Source organism: Taudactylus pleione, unplaced genomic scaffold (assembly GCF_031769625.1).
Source record: "Taudactylus pleione unplaced genomic scaffold, aTauple2 ptg000421l, whole genome shotgun sequence".
Lineage (NCBI taxonomy): Eukaryota > Metazoa > Chordata > Amphibia > Anura > Myobatrachidae > Taudactylus > Taudactylus pleione.
This window is the reverse complement of record NW_028284823.1, coordinates 739,464-757,362: the sequence shown is the minus strand read 5'-3', so window position 1 is coordinate 757,362 and position 17,899 is coordinate 739,464. Positions and strand designations below refer to the sequence as shown.

The 17,899-nt window shown below is 44.7% G+C and overlaps 1 protein-coding gene across 2 annotated transcripts in view; it reads right to left on the bottom strand.

Annotated features, from left to right (window-relative positions):
• Positions 1-8,478, bottom strand: part of QSOX1 (quiescin sulfhydryl oxidase 1) — a 56,466-nt gene extending 47,988 nt beyond the window's left edge. The window contains exon 1 of one of the 2 annotated variants that reach the window (XM_088447152.1): positions 8,110-8,478. In XM_088447152.1, coding sequence (XP_088303278.1) covers positions 8,110-8,353 — 244 coding nt within the window. In that variant the 5' untranslated portion in view covers positions 8,354-8,478. The remainder of the gene's footprint in view (positions 1-8,109) is intronic. The other variant, XM_088447153.1, reaches the window with a different exon arrangement.
• Between the last annotated feature and the right edge of the window lie 9,421 nt (positions 8,479-17,899).

Below are 17,899 nucleotides of genomic sequence, written 5' to 3'. Positions count from 1 at the left end.
CGGATGGTGTAACGGTTAGCATTACTGCCTCATAAAGGTATTTGGTTCAAATTCCACCATAGCCTTAATTGTGTGGAGTATGTATATTCTTCCTGTGCTTGCGTGGGTCTCCTCTGGGTAGTCCGGTTTCCTCCCACAATACAAAAATATTCTATTAGGTTAAGTGGCTAGCAACAATAACAAAAATTAACCCTTTTATGTATTGTGTGTGTGTGCAAGCGGTAGGGAACATAGATTGTAAGCTCCACCAGGGCATGGACTGATGTGAATGGCTAAATACTCTCTGTGATGTGGAATTTATATAGGGAGATGTATAAAACCTTGGAGAGAGACAACCATTCAACTTCTGTCATTTTACAGACTGTGTTTGAAATACGACACTTAGGAGCTGATTGGTTTGTACTTTATATCTCTCCAAGGTTTAATACAAATATCTCCCAGGTCTCTATGCCATTATAATGCATTAGTAAAACTGCTTTACGATACATTATGACACCCATGGGTGCCAGTTATCCCTTTTTTTGGCACTAGAATAAAAGCTTATTTACATAAGATACAGACCTCTGAAGTACTTAAACAAAAATAACAGAATAAGGCCCTCATTCAGAGCCGTACGCTCTGAGCAGAGCGCACGCTCTGAATGAGGGCCGGGCTCCATTTTCATGGAGCGTCCTCCACAGGCTATACGAGCGTGCTTTGTGATGGCCGCGATGGTCGAGACCATCGCGACCATCGAAATTGCGAGCCGGAGCCTGCGGTTGAGGTTTTCAACCGCAAGCTCCGGAGTGATTTTGGCTCTATCAGAGCCAAAATCACTCCCACTGACATCACTAGTGATGTCAGTGGGCCGGCTTCTGACGGGAGGCGTTCCCGTGGGAACGCCCCCGTCAGGGAGGCACGCCCCCGGCACGCCCACCAAAGGGGACGTGCTGTCAATCAACATTGACAGCACGCCCCCTTTGATCGGACACAACGAGCGAAGGACTTTCCTTCGCTCGTCGCGTCTGGCGCATGCGCACGACGGAGCTCCCTCCGTCGTGCGCATGCTCAGTGCATAACATCGACCCACTTGCGAGCGGACAGCCGCTCGCGAGTGGGTCTGAATCAGGCCCTAAGTGTATATTTGGCTTCCACTTGGTTCCCAAAAAAGCACCATTGTGTGACTCTTATGGAGAAAGCAAATTCTAGTAAACCTGGACAGGTCCCAAAAATAGCGAGAGATAGTCATTGTCCATTGTAATAAATTAAAATGCTCTCCTACACAAACATATTTTAGAAATATGCTTATAATACAGTATGATGGATGACAGTACATTAAGGAACAACGGAACCCAAAAACACTTCGGTAATGTTCCCGTTATGTTGTTTCAGCAGGGCACCACACCCTGCTCTTATGGAGGTCCCCCGCTGATCACAGGCTGATAATGGCGAAGTGCCTCTCCCTGTGTCCTTCCTCAGTCACCACAGCGGGCCACACTGTCACACTGGAGGGGGGGGGGGGGAGTTGTGGTTAAACACATCTGTTCACAGTGTGGGGAGAGCTTGCGCGTAGCCCCATTGAATGATGGAAAGGGAGGTGTCTCACAATGCTTCTCCCGGAGAATCCATGCCCCCTTTCGGGCGCAAACCGAAGTGCCCACTCCATTATCAGCACCCTACCCTAATTGAATCTTATGGTGAACACTACTTATGGCAGTAGTTCCCAAACTTTCTCAGTTCATAGCACCCTCATGGTCTCAGAATTTTTCTGCGCCACCCCTATGCCAAAAGCTAGATTCAGACCCAGAGCTATGGGTTGAATGAATTAAAATAGGGCTCATTGCCCAGAGGAAGGGGAGATGATGGAGGTACCCGGGAAGCTGGGCCTACACTATAGCTGCGTGGCTGGCTCAGCTGTGAGGTGGCTAGGAGGCAGGGGTACCCAGTTACACAGTGTGACTAAACATAGGTTTACTTACAGCTGAGGGTCGGAGCCTGGGCCCATGCCAAAACAGCGTAGCTGGCTCGGATCAGGCTGTGAGATGGCTGGCACTGCAGGCAGAGGCAGGTCAGCTCCTATCCACCCTGCCGAAATCATGACCTCATCCCCAGCGGCAAGAGAAAGACCTCCTCGCCCTCAGACCGTGGCATAACTTCATCCCAGAGGCAAGTTATAATTTGAAGTTGCTTGGCTTGCTGTTAATAATGGCTCCTCGTCTCTGTCCTCACTTGCCTCGCCCCCTTCTTGTCACAGCCAGCCCAGCGTGACAACTCCACTTGCGGCGGGGGCGGCAGCTGCTAAGCATGGTGAGTGGGTCCGGCTGAGTCATTGGCTGCACCACCCTAACTTCGGTTGTCCCCTCCCTTCTTTCCCTCAGCTAGCATGGCCAGTATCAGAGGAGGCACTGGGAACATTGCGGTGGGCGGCCGGTTCCGCCCTCCGGACTGCTCCGCTCTGTGCGTCAGCACCGGCCGCACCACCCTACCTACGGCCCTGCTAGAAATACATTAAAAAATATAATTGTTCGACACATATAAATGGTAACTACCATAATATACAGGATCAATAAACATGTAACACACTAATATAGAGCATTGGGAGGGAGGAAAGGAATGCTTGTAAGGCAAAAATCCATGATATATTGGACAGCAGAGGGTCTTTGATTGTCCCAAAGCAATAGAGATAGGATCCACAGAGGACTGTTGAAGATATAAAATAATCAATGCCATGCCAACGTGGATTAGAACAGTCAGTCCCAATGTGTTTCGCTGTACTTACAGCAAATATTATCTAAAAGTCCTTAAAGGCCAAGGGACCACCGAATTGTATGGCTCTCTATGTAGATACACAACACAGTCTGTTGGATCGTGAACGCTGGCCGGTACACATGCAGCTGCAGCTATATACTGTGCAAATGGACCAGAAGAAGCATGTGCCGATGCGTAAATCAAAAGGTCTGAAAAGTGGATAATAGGTAAGTGTATCCTTTCCTCCACTAAAGATCAACGCGTTTCGTCTTTCATATGAAGCTTTTTCAAGAGAAAACTGCAGCTTGATACACTGCACAATTTCTATTATTTACATGTGTAAAAAAAAGTCAGTTTTGCCTCATTAAACTCACGGATTACAAACCACACATGCAACTGCCAAACAATGTGGTTTCGCACAACCGCTCCGTATAAATTCGCAGCTGCGGTGGAATTAGCGTATCTCTAAATCAGGCCCCTAGTATGCAATTACTCTAGTGCACATTTGCCCGATTTCCGTGCATCTCATTATAGAACCATTTGCTTTATCACAAAAAGTAAACCCAGATCTTGAGATGAATTCAAGTATGATCTGCTTTATGTAAGGTACACCACACCAAATTGATTACATTGCGTACTAAACAGGGAATATCCAACATTAAGGCAGACAAAGCTTTTACACGGAGAGAGCGAGGATACCATGTTGGCTTTTTTCTTCCCCTTGATAAAGTCCAGCATACGGATGAAACGCGTTTGAGCCTTACAACCAATCCACCGACGGCTCCAATAAGGACAGCAAGCCAAAGAAGCCGCCGGAGGTAGTTTCTAACACATCAGCAGCACGCCACCACCCCCGCACAGAAGAACGGCACGCAGCGCTAAGCGTCCGTTCACAACTGAGCGCCGACAGGTGATCGCTCATACCACCGGAGCCAGCGGAAGGTTCAGGCGAAGACTGAGAACATCAAACATCCGACAAGGATTAGGGCAAGATAAGGACAGCTGCTTGCAGCATTGCACCTCGGCAGCGGGCACCCTTACTACCGACAAAAGAGCTCAAACATTTCCAATGTGTACTGCTGATTCATTGAATTTATCTTTAATTTAATTATTTATTTTTAAATTTATCATTATTTTTACTCCAGCTATATTTGTATTTTCTCATTTAGTTTCCCATCTCTGTTTTGTTATATTTATTTATTTTTGTATATTTTTATTATTTTCTTTTCTCATAGCTTATTCTTATGCTCATTCTTACTAGTGTTATTTTTTTATTTTTATTGGTTTTTATATTTTAATTCACACACTTACTGGGACCTCTTCATATAATTGTTTTAATATCATTATCCCAAGTGATCTCAGGTCCGTACAAACACACTAGCACTCACGATATTCTCGCATATAAATACATTACATTTTAGCCACCATTTACAGTACGTAACAATAAACTTCTGAATTTCAATTTTATACAAAGCGCTTCCCTCTTACCATATATTTTGCCACTTCCTATTTTACAATAAGAAGTACGGAAGCAGCTAAACAAACATCAGGTGCACTACAAGGATAATTATTTGAATTTATCTGCATGTTTGCATTTTACCAACTTTTTTTATTCTTTGTAAATGCATACTCAAACTTAACATTTACATTGCAAACAAAAGAGTTGACTACACTGCCATGCAAAGGCGACTGAACATTGGGGTGCCACGGAGCACTTGCAGGAGTGCCACGTTGGTGTTCACTCTAGGTCCGGCACCGGAACTAGAAAAAGGGCACTCCAGCACGCGCGCAAAAAAAAGGGGGCATGGCCACGAGAAAAGGGGATGTGTCTTTAAAACGCGACCCCTTGTCATCACTCTTGGGGTCGTGCCCAGTACTTATGGACATGCCGGGCTGCCCCCAAGCTCTCCCTTCTCTGTGAATAGATGCCAGACGCATGCTCGCGGCATCTATTCACCGGCAGATGATCCCTACACTGCAGTTTTCCCCATCCACCGGACACTGCAGCCCGCAGGTGGGGACGGCACCCGGAAAGCTGTATTAGCGGGGTGCCGCCAAAAGGGGCTAAAACAGCCTAGCGGGAACAGTGCTGGTGGCTGCCAATGATAAAAATATGGACAAACAGAAGATAAACCTTTTCCACCAACACATAACTGAACCTGAGGGTGACAGGTAAGTACAATTTATTTTAATAATTATTGCTGAATCTCTCAATAAGAAACTTTTTGGCCTAGGGGTGCCATGAAAAAATGCTGATACTATTGGGCTACATGTTTGGAAACCACTGCCTTAGGTAATGCTTTGGTCGTTTATCCAGTAATCCTCGGCCAATGGATGGGTTACAACTCATTTTTAGCTGAATATCTTAATTTAAGAGTTAACTACCGTGAATTATCATACATTTATGATTGCAGTGCAACTTATCTTAAGCTGGCCACACACTAGACCAGGGGTTCCCAACCACGGTCCTCAAGGCACACTAACAGTCCAGGTTTTAGGGATAGCCATAGTTGAGCACAGGTGACTTAATTAGTACCTCAGTTATATTGATTTAACCATCTGTGCACAAGCATGGATATCACTAAAACCAGGACTGTTAGTGTGCCTTCAGGACCGAGGTTGGGAATCACTGCACTAGACCAACTTACATCCAACCAGCCAACTTGTTGATTGGCTTGAATGAAAACTTGGTAACGTATGGGAGTAAATGATGATCAGCAATTTGCGCCTAAATGCCAGAAAACAGATGAAAATGGTCTTCAGACAAGTTTGTTAAATGTTTGATCTAAACTATTTGTTCAAACAACAGTTTTGGTCCATTTTCCAGCATTTGGGAGCAAATTGCTGATTGTATACCTTACCAGATTTTCATTCCAACCAATCAACTAGTTGGCTGGTTGGACAGATAATCTTTAGATGTGTGGCCAGCTTAATACCTCTTTTACACCAAAAACCCAGGTCCGACCTGGGTTTTCAGAGATGGTTCCAACCCAGGTCAGACCCTGTTTACACAGCACCATCTATCTGGGTTATTCCCAGGTCAGCCCCGATCACACTGAACCTGTATCTGCCCTGCTAAACTTGTAAGGTCATAAAAAGTGGGAGGTGACTGTTCCACAACCACCAATCAGCTAATTTTAGTCATGACCCAGGTCGGATAACCCGGGTTGCACCGTTTACACTGCACCATTACCCAGGTCCATCCTGGGTCCGACCCTGGTAGCTACCTGGGTTGGATTGCCGGGTCACTTGACCCGGGTAATTTATCAGGGACCCTTTTACACTGAGCTGCGACCCAGGTAGACCCAGAAAAAAACCAGGTTTTTGCTCTGGTGTAAAAGGGGTATAAGTATCACAGCATAATAAAAAAAGCTACAGAAGCAACTACCTATTTAACCTCTCAATTCCCATGAAGGAGAAACTTATTACATAAAAGTCTCACCCTTGTTGCATCTTTACAACTATAGTGCAAAAAAAGCCAATCACATCACATATTACACAAAAATGTAGGAACACTAAGTTATATGTAAAATAAACTCCCTGAACATATGATAGCAATAATAAAAGAGGCAGGGGTCCACTACTTGGGTCATATGGTAGGTTAACTAAGTTATATGCAAAATAACATCCCTGAACGCATGACAGCAATAATAAGAGATACACAAATACACTACATGGGAACACTAAATTATATGTAAAATAAAATCCATGAACACATGATAGCAATAATAAAAGACAGGGGTACACTATAATAACATCCACTAAAAATGCCAGCAATAAACAGAAGGGCCACGTCCTATGGTAGGAAAACTAAGTTATCATGCAATCATGGGGTGTATACACACTAGGACGATATCGGGATAATTTGTCATAGTGGAATGACAAATCGTCTAGTGCATGGATTCCCAACCACGGTCCTCAAGGCACACAAGCTGGCCACACATCTAAAGATTATCTGCCCAGCCAGCCAACTAGTTGATTGGTTGGAATGAAAATCTGGTAACGTATGGGAGTAAATGGCGATCAGCAATCTGCTCCTAAATGCCAGAAAACAGATGAAAATGGTCGTTCAGGCAAGTTTGTTAAATGTGTGATATAAACAATTTGTTCAAACAACAATTTTTGTCCATTTTCCGGCGTTTGGGAGCAAATTGCCGATTGTCATTTGCTCTCATACCTTACCAGATTTTCATTCCAACCAATCAACTAGTTGGTTGGTTGGACAGATAATCTTTAGATGTGTGGCCATCTTAACAGTCAAGGTTTTAAGGTGACAATTAAGGTGCTCATCCACTAGCAGACATGAAAACAAGTGCCTTGGACTTACGACATTGTTTGATTGACTGCGCAGCACGGTCAATCAAACTATATCGTGTGTGCGGCAGTGCATCTCAATGAAGGACGGAATAAGGCATTGTTCTGTCACTCATTAAATCGTCTAGTGTACCGGCAACCTGTGAAGGTCTGGGGCAAAGGGAAACCGCCCCGACCATCTGCACGATTACGGGTCGTCCTAATGTGTATCTGGCCATAATACCTTTGACCACTCTACACAACCATCGTATGTAGTGTGTACTCTCAATCTTTCTTTTGTACGCATCGTCCTATCTGATGTGCTGCATATGTGCAATGTGGAGTTCACAGAGGCGTCGTTCACGATGGTTGCACAGTGTGGGGACATACGATTGCACCAGCGGAAGGACCGTCTGCTGGTTGCTCAGGTGTGTACCTAGCTACAGATGCTAAATCGCTAACATTGGAGGACATAATCTGATAGAGAATCTGCAGCTAGCAAAGGGCAGGAGCAAGTTTCAATGGGGCGTCCAATTGCAGCATCTAAAGATGCACCAAGCTGTATTACAGCGCCTAAGGATGGTCACAATGAGTGTCTCAGTCCTTGCACGTTCAGACGCATGCCTGTACGCCAGGGGAAAGGCTTATACTAGCATTAGCATACAGTCGCAGATACTGAAGCAGCAGAATCAACCCCAGAGTTAAATGTGAGATAACATCCCTGAACAGATGACAGCCATAGTAAAAGAGCAACGGTAACATGAAGATATAGATAAAATACCATTCATAACTAAATGACAGAAATAGCAGGAGATACACTACATGAGAACAAGTTATATGTAAAATAACACCCACGTAGACATGACAGCATTTAGCAATAGGCGAAGAGACACACTGCACGGATCCCATGGCAGTAGCACTAGTTAAATGCAAGATAACATCCATGAAGGCAGTAGAGGCAACGATACACTGCATGGGTTCAATGGTGTAAGTACACAGCAGCGTCTGAGGAATGTTACACACATGTCCAACATGTCCCAGCCCATGTCTGTTGGGTCTGTCAGTGATAACTGCAGCCCCGGCTCTCACCCTTCACATCGTGCGCCAACTTCAACCAGTCCGGCTTGAATTTCCTGCAGTGGCCGCACCAGCTGGCGAAGAACAGGGTGGCCCAGGAGCTGGAGGAGTTGAGGAGCAGCGTACTGGCCCCGCTCTCCAGGGATACGACCGGGTCACTGGCGCTAAACATGTGGGCCTTGCCCGGTGCTGCTGCGCAGAGTATAACCAGGAGTACCCCGGAGACACACAGCCAGACCGGGACCGGCATCATCATTATCACCTCTGACTATTCCCACGGAGAGAGCCCGACATCCCAGGGGTGGAGGAGACGCTGGTCCTGCCCACATAGCGCAGAAGGCAGGACACGGGAGAGACAGACAGACTGCCCTCCATATAGCACATACATATATACAGGGGAGAGACAGACTGACTGCCCTCCATATAACACACACATATACAGGGGAGAGTCCAACTGCCTGCCCGCCATATAACATACATATATACAGGGGAGAGACAGACAGACTGCCCTCCATATAGCACATACATATATATACAGGGGAGAGACAGACTGCCTGCCCTCCATATAAAACACACATATATACAGGGGAGAGACAGACTGCCTGCCCTCCATATAACACACATATATACAGGGGGAGACAGACTGCCCTCCATATAGCACATACATATATACAGGGGAGAGACAGACTGCCTGCCCTCCATATAACACACATATATACAGGGGAGAGACAGACTGCCTGCCCTCCATATAACACATACATATATACAGGGGGGAGACAGACTGCCTGCCCTCCATATAACACACACATATATACAGGGGAGAGACAGACTGCCTGCCCTCCATATAACACATACATATATACAGGGAAGAGACAGACTGCCTGCCCTCCATATAACACATACATATATACAGGGAGAGATAGACAGACTGCCCTCCATATAACACATATATACAGGGGGAGACAGACTGCATGTCCTCAATATAACACACACATATATACAGGGGGGAGACAGACTGCCTGCCCTCCATATAACACATACATATATACAGGGAGAGATAGACAGACTGCCCTCCATATAAAACATACATATATACAGGGGAGAGACAGACTAACTGCCCTCCATATAACACATACATATATACAGGGGGGAGACAGATTGCCTGCCCTCCATATAACACATACATATATACAGGGAGAGATAGACTGCCCTCCATATAACACATACATATATACAGGGAGAGATAGACAGACTTCCCTCCATATAACACACACATATATACATGGGGAGAGACAGACAGCCTGCCCTCCATATAACACAAACATATATACAGGGAGAGATAGACAGACTGCCCTCCATATAAAACATATATACAGGGGAGAGACAGACTGCCCTCCATATAACACACACATATATACCTGGGGAGAGACAGACAGCCTGCCCTCCATATAACACAAACATATATACAGGGAGAGATAGACAGACTGCCCTCCATATAAAACATATATACAGGGGAGAGACAGACTGCCCTCCATATAACACACACATATATACACGGGAGAGACAGACTGACTGCCCTCCATATAACACACACATATATACAGGGGAGAGACAGACTGCCTGCCCTCCATATAACACGTATATACAGGGGGGAGACAGACTGTCTGCCCTCCATTTAACACATACATATATACAGGGGAGAGACAGACTAACTGCCCTCCATAAAACACACACATATATACAGGGGAAAGACAGACTGCCTGCCCTCCATATAACACATACGTATATACAGAGGAGAGACAGACTGCCTGCCCTCCATATAACACGTACATATATACAAGGGAGAGACAGACAGACTGCCCTCCATATAAAACATTCATATATACAGGGGAGAGACAGACTGCCTGCCCTCCATATAACACGTATATACAGGGGGGAGACAGACTGCCTGCCCTCCATATAACACATACATATATACAGGAGAGAGACAGACTGCCTGCCCTCCATATTACACACACATATATACACGGGAGAGACAGGCTGACTGCCCTCCATATAACACACACATATATACAGGGGAGAGACAGACTGCCTGCCCTCCATATAACACATACATATATACAGGGGAGAGAGCGACTGCCTGTCCTCCATATAACACACGTATATACACGGGAGAGACCGACTGCCTGCTCTCCATATAACACATACATATATACAGGAGAGAGACAGACTGCCTGCGCTCCATATTACACACACATATATACAGGGGAGAGACAGACAGCCTACCCTCCATATAACACATACATATATACAGGGGAGAGACAGACTGCCTGCCCTCCATATAACACATACATATATACAGGAGAGAGACAGACTGCCTGCGCTCCATATTACACACACATATATACAGGGGAGAGACAGACAGCCTGCCCTCCATATAACACATACATATATACAGGGGAGAGACAGACTGCCTGCGCTCCATATTACACACACATATATACAGGGGAGAGACAGACAGCCTGCCCTCCATATAACACATACATATATACAGGGGAGAGACAGACTGCCTGCCCTCCATATAACATACATATATACAGGAGAGAGACAGACTGCCTGCGCTCCATATTACACACACATATATACAGGGGAGAGACAGACTGCCTGCGCTCCATATTACACACACATATATACAGGGGAGAGACAGACAGCCTGCCCTCCATATAACACATACATATATACAGGGGAGAGACAGACTGCCTGCGCTCCATATTACACACACATATATACAGGGGAGAGACAGACAGCCTGCCATCCATATAACATATACATATATACAGGGGAGAGACAGACTGCCTGCCCTCCATATAACACATACATATATACAAGGGAGAGACAGACTGCCTGCCCTCCATATAACATACATACAGGGGGGAGACAGACTGCCTGTCCTCCATATAACACACACATATATACAGGGGAGAGACAGACTGCCTGCCCTCCATATAACACATACATATATACAGGGGAGAGACAGACTGCCTGCCCTCCATATAACACATACATATATACAAGGGAGAGACAGACAGTGCCCTCCATATAAAACATTCATATATACAGGGGAGAGACAGACTGCCCTCCATATAACACACACATATATACACGGGAGAGATAGACTGCCTGCCGTCCATATAACGCACACATATATACACGGGAGAGACAGACTGCCTGCCCTCCATATAACACATACATATATACAAGGGAGAGACAGACAAACTGCCCTCCATATAAAACATTCATATATACAGGGGAGAGACAGACTGCCCTCCATATAACACACACATATATACACGGGAGAGACAGACTGCCTGCCCTCCATATAACACACACATATATACAAGGGAGAGACAGACCGCCTGCCCTCCATATAACACACACATATATACAGGGGAGAGAAAGACTGCCTGCCCTCCATGTAACACATACATATATACACGGGAGAGACAGACAGACTGCCCTCCATATAACACATACATACAGAGGAGAGACAGATCGCCTGCCCTCCATATAGCACATACATACACGGGAGAGACAGATCGCCTGCCCTCCATATAACACATACATACAGAGGAGAGACAGATCGCCTGCCCTCCATATAACACATACAGAGGAGAGACAGATCGTCTACTCTCCATATAACACATACATATATGCAGGGGAGAGACAGGCCGGGATGGGCATGGGATTCTGGCACTTGGGATCCCGGCAGTCAGAATCCCGATACCGGCATCACAACCAGGTTACAATTCCGACGCCTCCAGGTAAGTAATCCTAACCTACCCCTAACCCTCCCTCCTCGCAACCTAAACCTATCCCCCCACACACACACACAGCCTAACCCCACGACCCACCTTCGGCATTCCGCGTTGATATTCTGAACGCCGGAATGCTAGCAGTTGGGATTATGACCGCATCCCAACTTCCCTGTATATAACTTCATATAACATATATATTATATGTAAGGGAGATACTTCCATATATACAGAGGAGAAACAGACCAACTGCCCTGTATATAACGCATATATGCAGGGGAGAGACAGACCAACTGCCTTCCATGCAACACATACTGTACATACGAGTATACAGGGGAGACACACACTGAATGTCCTCCATATTATTGTTATTATCCATTTATATGGTGCCACAAGGGTTCCATAGCGCCTAACAAAGTACTTAAACAGTTGAACAGTGACTTACAGTACAATGCAGGACAAGTACAGGTTTATAAATATTGCTGCAACAGCCGTGATAACACTCAAATACACTAAGCAGCAGGATGGCCAAAGTCAAGAGTCTTTGGGAAAATGGTGCCAATGCCTATTTTCCCGGGGACATATTTCTGCGCGTGTGCAGATCACTGGGAAAATGTCCGCCGCCATTTTCCCTGAGATTTTTTTTTTTTGCTGCTCTACAGCATCGGTCCGGCGCTATGGAGCAGCACATTGAAATCTGTGGAGAGGTGTGGGCTGCACACCTTGCACCCATTATAAAGACGCCTATGTATGCACATACAGTACCAGTCAAAAGTTTGGACACACCTTCTCATTCAATGGTTTTTGTTTATTTAAATTATTTTCAACTTAGTAGATTAATACTGAAGACATCAAAACTATGAAAGAATACATATGGAATTATGTTGTAAACAAAAAAATGTTAAACAAATCAAAATATGTTTTATATTTTAGATTCCTCAAAGTAGCCCCCTTTTGCTTGGATGACGGCTTTGCATACTCTTGGCATTCTCTCAATCAGCTTCATGAGGTAGTCTGCTGGAATGGTTTTGAATTAACAGGTGTGCCTTGTCAAGAGTCAATTTGTGGAATTACTTGCCTTCATAGAGGGGTATTCAATATGAAACGTTAACTTCACTGTCGAAGTTAACGTTTCATATCGGAGTTTTTACCTGCGTTAAAGTATCGGGCGCGCTCCCGCTTATACCCATATTCAATATAAAATTAACGAAAACGGGAAGCTCCAAAGTTGGATTTGCGTAAAGTTACGAATTTTTCCTTAAAAAATTGTAAGACCCCCCTAAAGTAGTAAAAACATGGGGGAACACTATGGGTACCACCGTTTTAGCCTTTAATTGAAAGTCGGGGATTTAAATAACCGCAGCAGGTGTTTTTTTCTGACATTGAAGAAGCGATGCAGAAGAGCACTTAGGTTATTTTTTTCGTTTTTTTAAATGGTTCCATCAAATTTGGGGTACATGAAAATGGGTACTAGCATATTTTTATGTCCCTAAAGTAAGTTTTTAAAAACTCTGCATTTGTGCACCTGCTGCTATAGTTCTATTATAAAAAACATCTGCCGCATACTTGCAGAATAGCCCTGAATCTATTTCCGTATTGTTAAACAATTTTTTCCCATTTTTTTTTTTTGCACCCCAATTTTTAAAATTTATTTTTTGGGGTGTCCCTATTTTTTTTAAAACTTTTTTTGACACAGTTCTTTTTTAAATGTCATTCCCAGGGGTGCAGGCTATTTTTTTTTAAGCCTGCACCCCTAAACCCCAATTCTGCACTTTTTTTCGACACCTATTCAATGGTGAAAAGTTATCCTCGTTTTGTATCAAAGACTTTTTGAACCTGCGAAAAGTCTTTGAAATTGAATACAATGTAAAACTAAAACCTGCGATAATAACGTCATAGGTGCGATATTAACGCAAAAACGATGTTTTCGCTCCCATATTGAATACCCCTCTTAATGTGTTTGAGACTATCAGTTGTGTTGTGCAGAGGTAGGGTTAGTACACAGTGGACACCACTATTTGACTACTGTTGTAATCCATATTATGGCACCAAACACTCAACTCAGTAAAGAGAAACAACAGTCCATTACTTTAAGACATGAAGATCAGTCGATACGGAAAATTTCAAAAACTTTGAATGTATCCTCAAGTGCAGTTACAAAAACCATCAAACTCTATGATGAAACTGGCTCTAATGAGGACCGCCCCAGGACAGGAAGACCAATTGTTACCTCTGCTGCAGAGGATAAGTTCATTAGAGTTACCAGCCTCAGAAACCGCTACTTAACAGCACCTCAGATTAGAGACCATATAAAGTCTTCACAGAGTTCAAATAGCAGACAAATCTCAATATCAACTGTTCAGAGGAGACTGCATGAATCAGGCCTTCATTGTCGTATTGCTGCGAAGTAGCCACTACTGAGGATGAACAACAAGAAAAAGAGAATTGCTTGGGCCAAGAAACACAAAGAATGGACATTAGACGAGTGGAAATCTGTACTTTGGTTTGATGAGTCCAAATTTGAGATTTTTGGTTCCAACCGCCGTGTCTTTGTGAGACATAGAGAAAGTGAGCGGATGGTTTCTGCATGTGTGGTTCCCACTGTGAAACATGCAGGAGGAGGTGTGATGGTGTGGGGCTGCTTTGCTGGTGACACTGTTGGTGATTTTTTCAAAATTCAAGGCACACTTAACCAGCATGGCTACCACAGCATTCTGCAGCGCCATGCATACCATCTGGTTTGCGCTTACTGAGACCATTTGTTTTTCAATAAGACAATGACCCCAAACACACCTCCAGGCTATGTAAGGGCTACTTGACCAAAAAGGAAAGTGATGGCGTGCTGCGTCAGATGACCTGGTCTCCACAATCACCCGACCTAAACCCAATTGAGCTGGTTTGGGATGAGTTGGACCAAAGAGTGAAGGAAAAACAGCCAACAAGTGCTCAGCACCTCTGGGAACTCCTTCAAGATTGTTGGAAAACCATTCCAGGAGACTACCTCATAAAGCTGATTGAGAGAATGCCAAGAGTATGCAAAGCTATCATCCAAGCACAAGTGGGCTACTTTGAGGAATCTAAAATATAAAACATATTTTGATTTGTTTAACACTTTTTTTGTTTACAACATAATTCCATATGTGTTCTTTCATAGTTTTGATGTCTTTATTATTAATCTACTATTTAAAAAATAATTTAAATAAACAAAAACCATTGCATGAGAAGGTGTGTCCAAACTTTTGACTGGTACTTGTGTGTGTGTGTGTGTGTGAGTGTGTGCATATGTGTGTGTATATATATATATATATATTAGGGATGTGCAGGCTCGGATAGGTTTGAGTTTGCACGTGGAGTTCGGATTTTTCCCTCCAAAAAAACGGAACTCAGAAAGAGGCAAAACGTCATCTTGCACGGACGAACATCATCATTCCTGGACTTTTGTCCCAAAATGACCCGCTCCAGGAGGGACAAAATGCTCTGGTCCTGGACTTCCCTGGTAAGCGGTGGGGCTGCAGCGCAGGTCACTGCCAAACATCACTGGCTGGGACTCACTGGCAGTTGGTGTGACTCCCCTATTTGAAGCTTGGACTGTACTGCAGCCCCACCTCTGGAGCCGCCACCAATCAAATTACCAGGGAGGTCCAGGACCAGAGCATTGTGTCCCTCCTGGAGAGGGTCATGTTGGGAGTTATGTGTGTGTGTGTGTGTATATATATATAGAAACCGTTGTAATTCCTACACCGTTCACCTGATTTGGATGTAATTACCCTCAAATTAAATCTGGAAGTCTGCAGTTAAAGCACATCTTGTTTGTTTCATTTCAAAACCATTGTGGTGGTGAATAGAGGCCAAAATCTGAAAATTCTGTCAATGTCCCAATATTTATGGACCTGACTGTATATATAGAGAGAGAGAGAGACAGACAAAATGCCTTCCATGTAACAGATACATATATACAGTGGAGAGACACACCGACTGCACTCCATATAACTCATATATACAGGGGAGAGACAGACAAAAACTGCCTTCCATATGACAAATACATGTATGCAGGGGAGAGACAGTTCAACTGCCTTCCATATAATACATATATACGAGACAAACCGACTGCCCTTCATATAATACATTTCTACAGGGGAGACAGACAGACTGCCCTTCAAATAATTCATTTATACAGGGTAGAGATGGCCATGAATGGCTCTGCCATCAATGTTTGTCCACCATGGGTATGTAGCCAATGATGATTTGCCTCAGCGCAGATGGCGCTTGCAAATGCGCATAGCGGGGCCAGCACTCACCATCGGGGATCAGCCACAGATGTTTACCATTGGTGGCCTTCCATTGATGAAAACACCATCGCTATCAAGCCATCGATGGTTGCTAACTATCAATGGATGATGACCAACCTACAGTATACAAAGGAAAGAGACAAACTGACTGGCATTCCAAATGCACCAGATAGTGCAAAAGTGTTCACTTACCGCCGAGTGACAGTGGAGAAAAATACACTCTAAGGCAGACTTCCTCCATTTCAAATGTATGCTTTCATCCTGAAGTGCTGCTCTTTCCCTCTCTAAACAGTCATATTTCAAGAACTTCATCTCCCAGTCCTCAAACTCCAGCGTCTCTTCGCCACCTTCAACTCCCTCCTCTGCGCACCCTGTCCTCTTCTCCCCCTTGACTTTGCCACCTGCTTTAAATCTAAAATTGACTCCGTACGTCAGGACATCATATGCCACCATACCCTCAGCTCTCCACCCCCTCTTTTCCCGACCACCCCTCCACATCTATCTTACCAACTGTGACATCTTTCTCCCCTGTATCTGGAGAGGAAGTCAAGGCCCTTATCCGGTCCTCCCTCTCTCCACCTCCCCCCTTGACACTATCCCTTCCCATCTCCGCTGCTACATCTCTCCTGCATGTTCCCGTCTTCCCATCTCAATGTCTCCTCATCTGGCACTATCCCTTCTGCATTCAAACATGCCCTTGTCTCCCCCACTCTTAAAAAAAAATCTAACCTTGATCCTAACACTATATACAACTACCGACCCATCTCTCTCCTCCATTTTCTCTCCAAACTTCTTGAGTGTATTGTTTACAAACACCTTACCTTTTTTCTTTCCTCCCATTCCCTGCTTGACCCATTTCAGTCTGGCTTCCATTCTCTCCACTCCACTGAATCTGCCCCTCATGAAAGTCAGCAATTACCTCCTTGCTGCCAAATCCAAGGGCCACTACTCTATGCTCATTCTCTTCGACCTCTCTGATGCTTTCAACACTGTGGACCACACTCTCCTTCTGCAAATCCTTCACACCCTTGGTCTATGTGACGCTGCCCTCTCCTGGCTGTAATCCTACCTCTCTGGACGTTCCTTCTCTGTCTCCTCTCATGACTCCTCTTCCCCCTACCTCCAATACTTTCTGTCTCCCCTTTCCCTTCAGAACCCAATTCAAAGTTCTTACACTCACTTACAAAGCCCTCACCCAATTCCTCTCCCATTTACATTTCCGAACTCATCTCCCTTCACACTCCCAACTGTTATCTTCGCTCAACAAATACACGCCGCCTCGCCTGCCTACTGATTACTTCCTCCCACTCCCACCTCCAAGATTTTGCACGTGCTGCTCCCCACCTTTGGAACTCTCTCCCTCTCCCCATCAGACTCTACAAATCTTCAAATGGGCTATAAAGACCCACTACTTCATCAAAGCCTTCCAGCTCTCATCCTAACCCACTGCTACATGCTCCTTCCTCCCTGTCTACCCCATCTGTGTCACACATGTTTGTCTGTTCCTCCCCATTAGAATGTAAGCTCTCATGAGCAAGGCTCTCTGCCCTCTTGTGCTTCGCCTTACTTATACTTTCATTTACTTCTTACTTCCCACTAGGACGCCTATCGCTTGGTTGTTTATTTGAGTGTTATGATCACTAATGTAGCAATGTATATAAACCTTGTCCTTGTTCTGCATTGTACTGTAAGTCACTGATT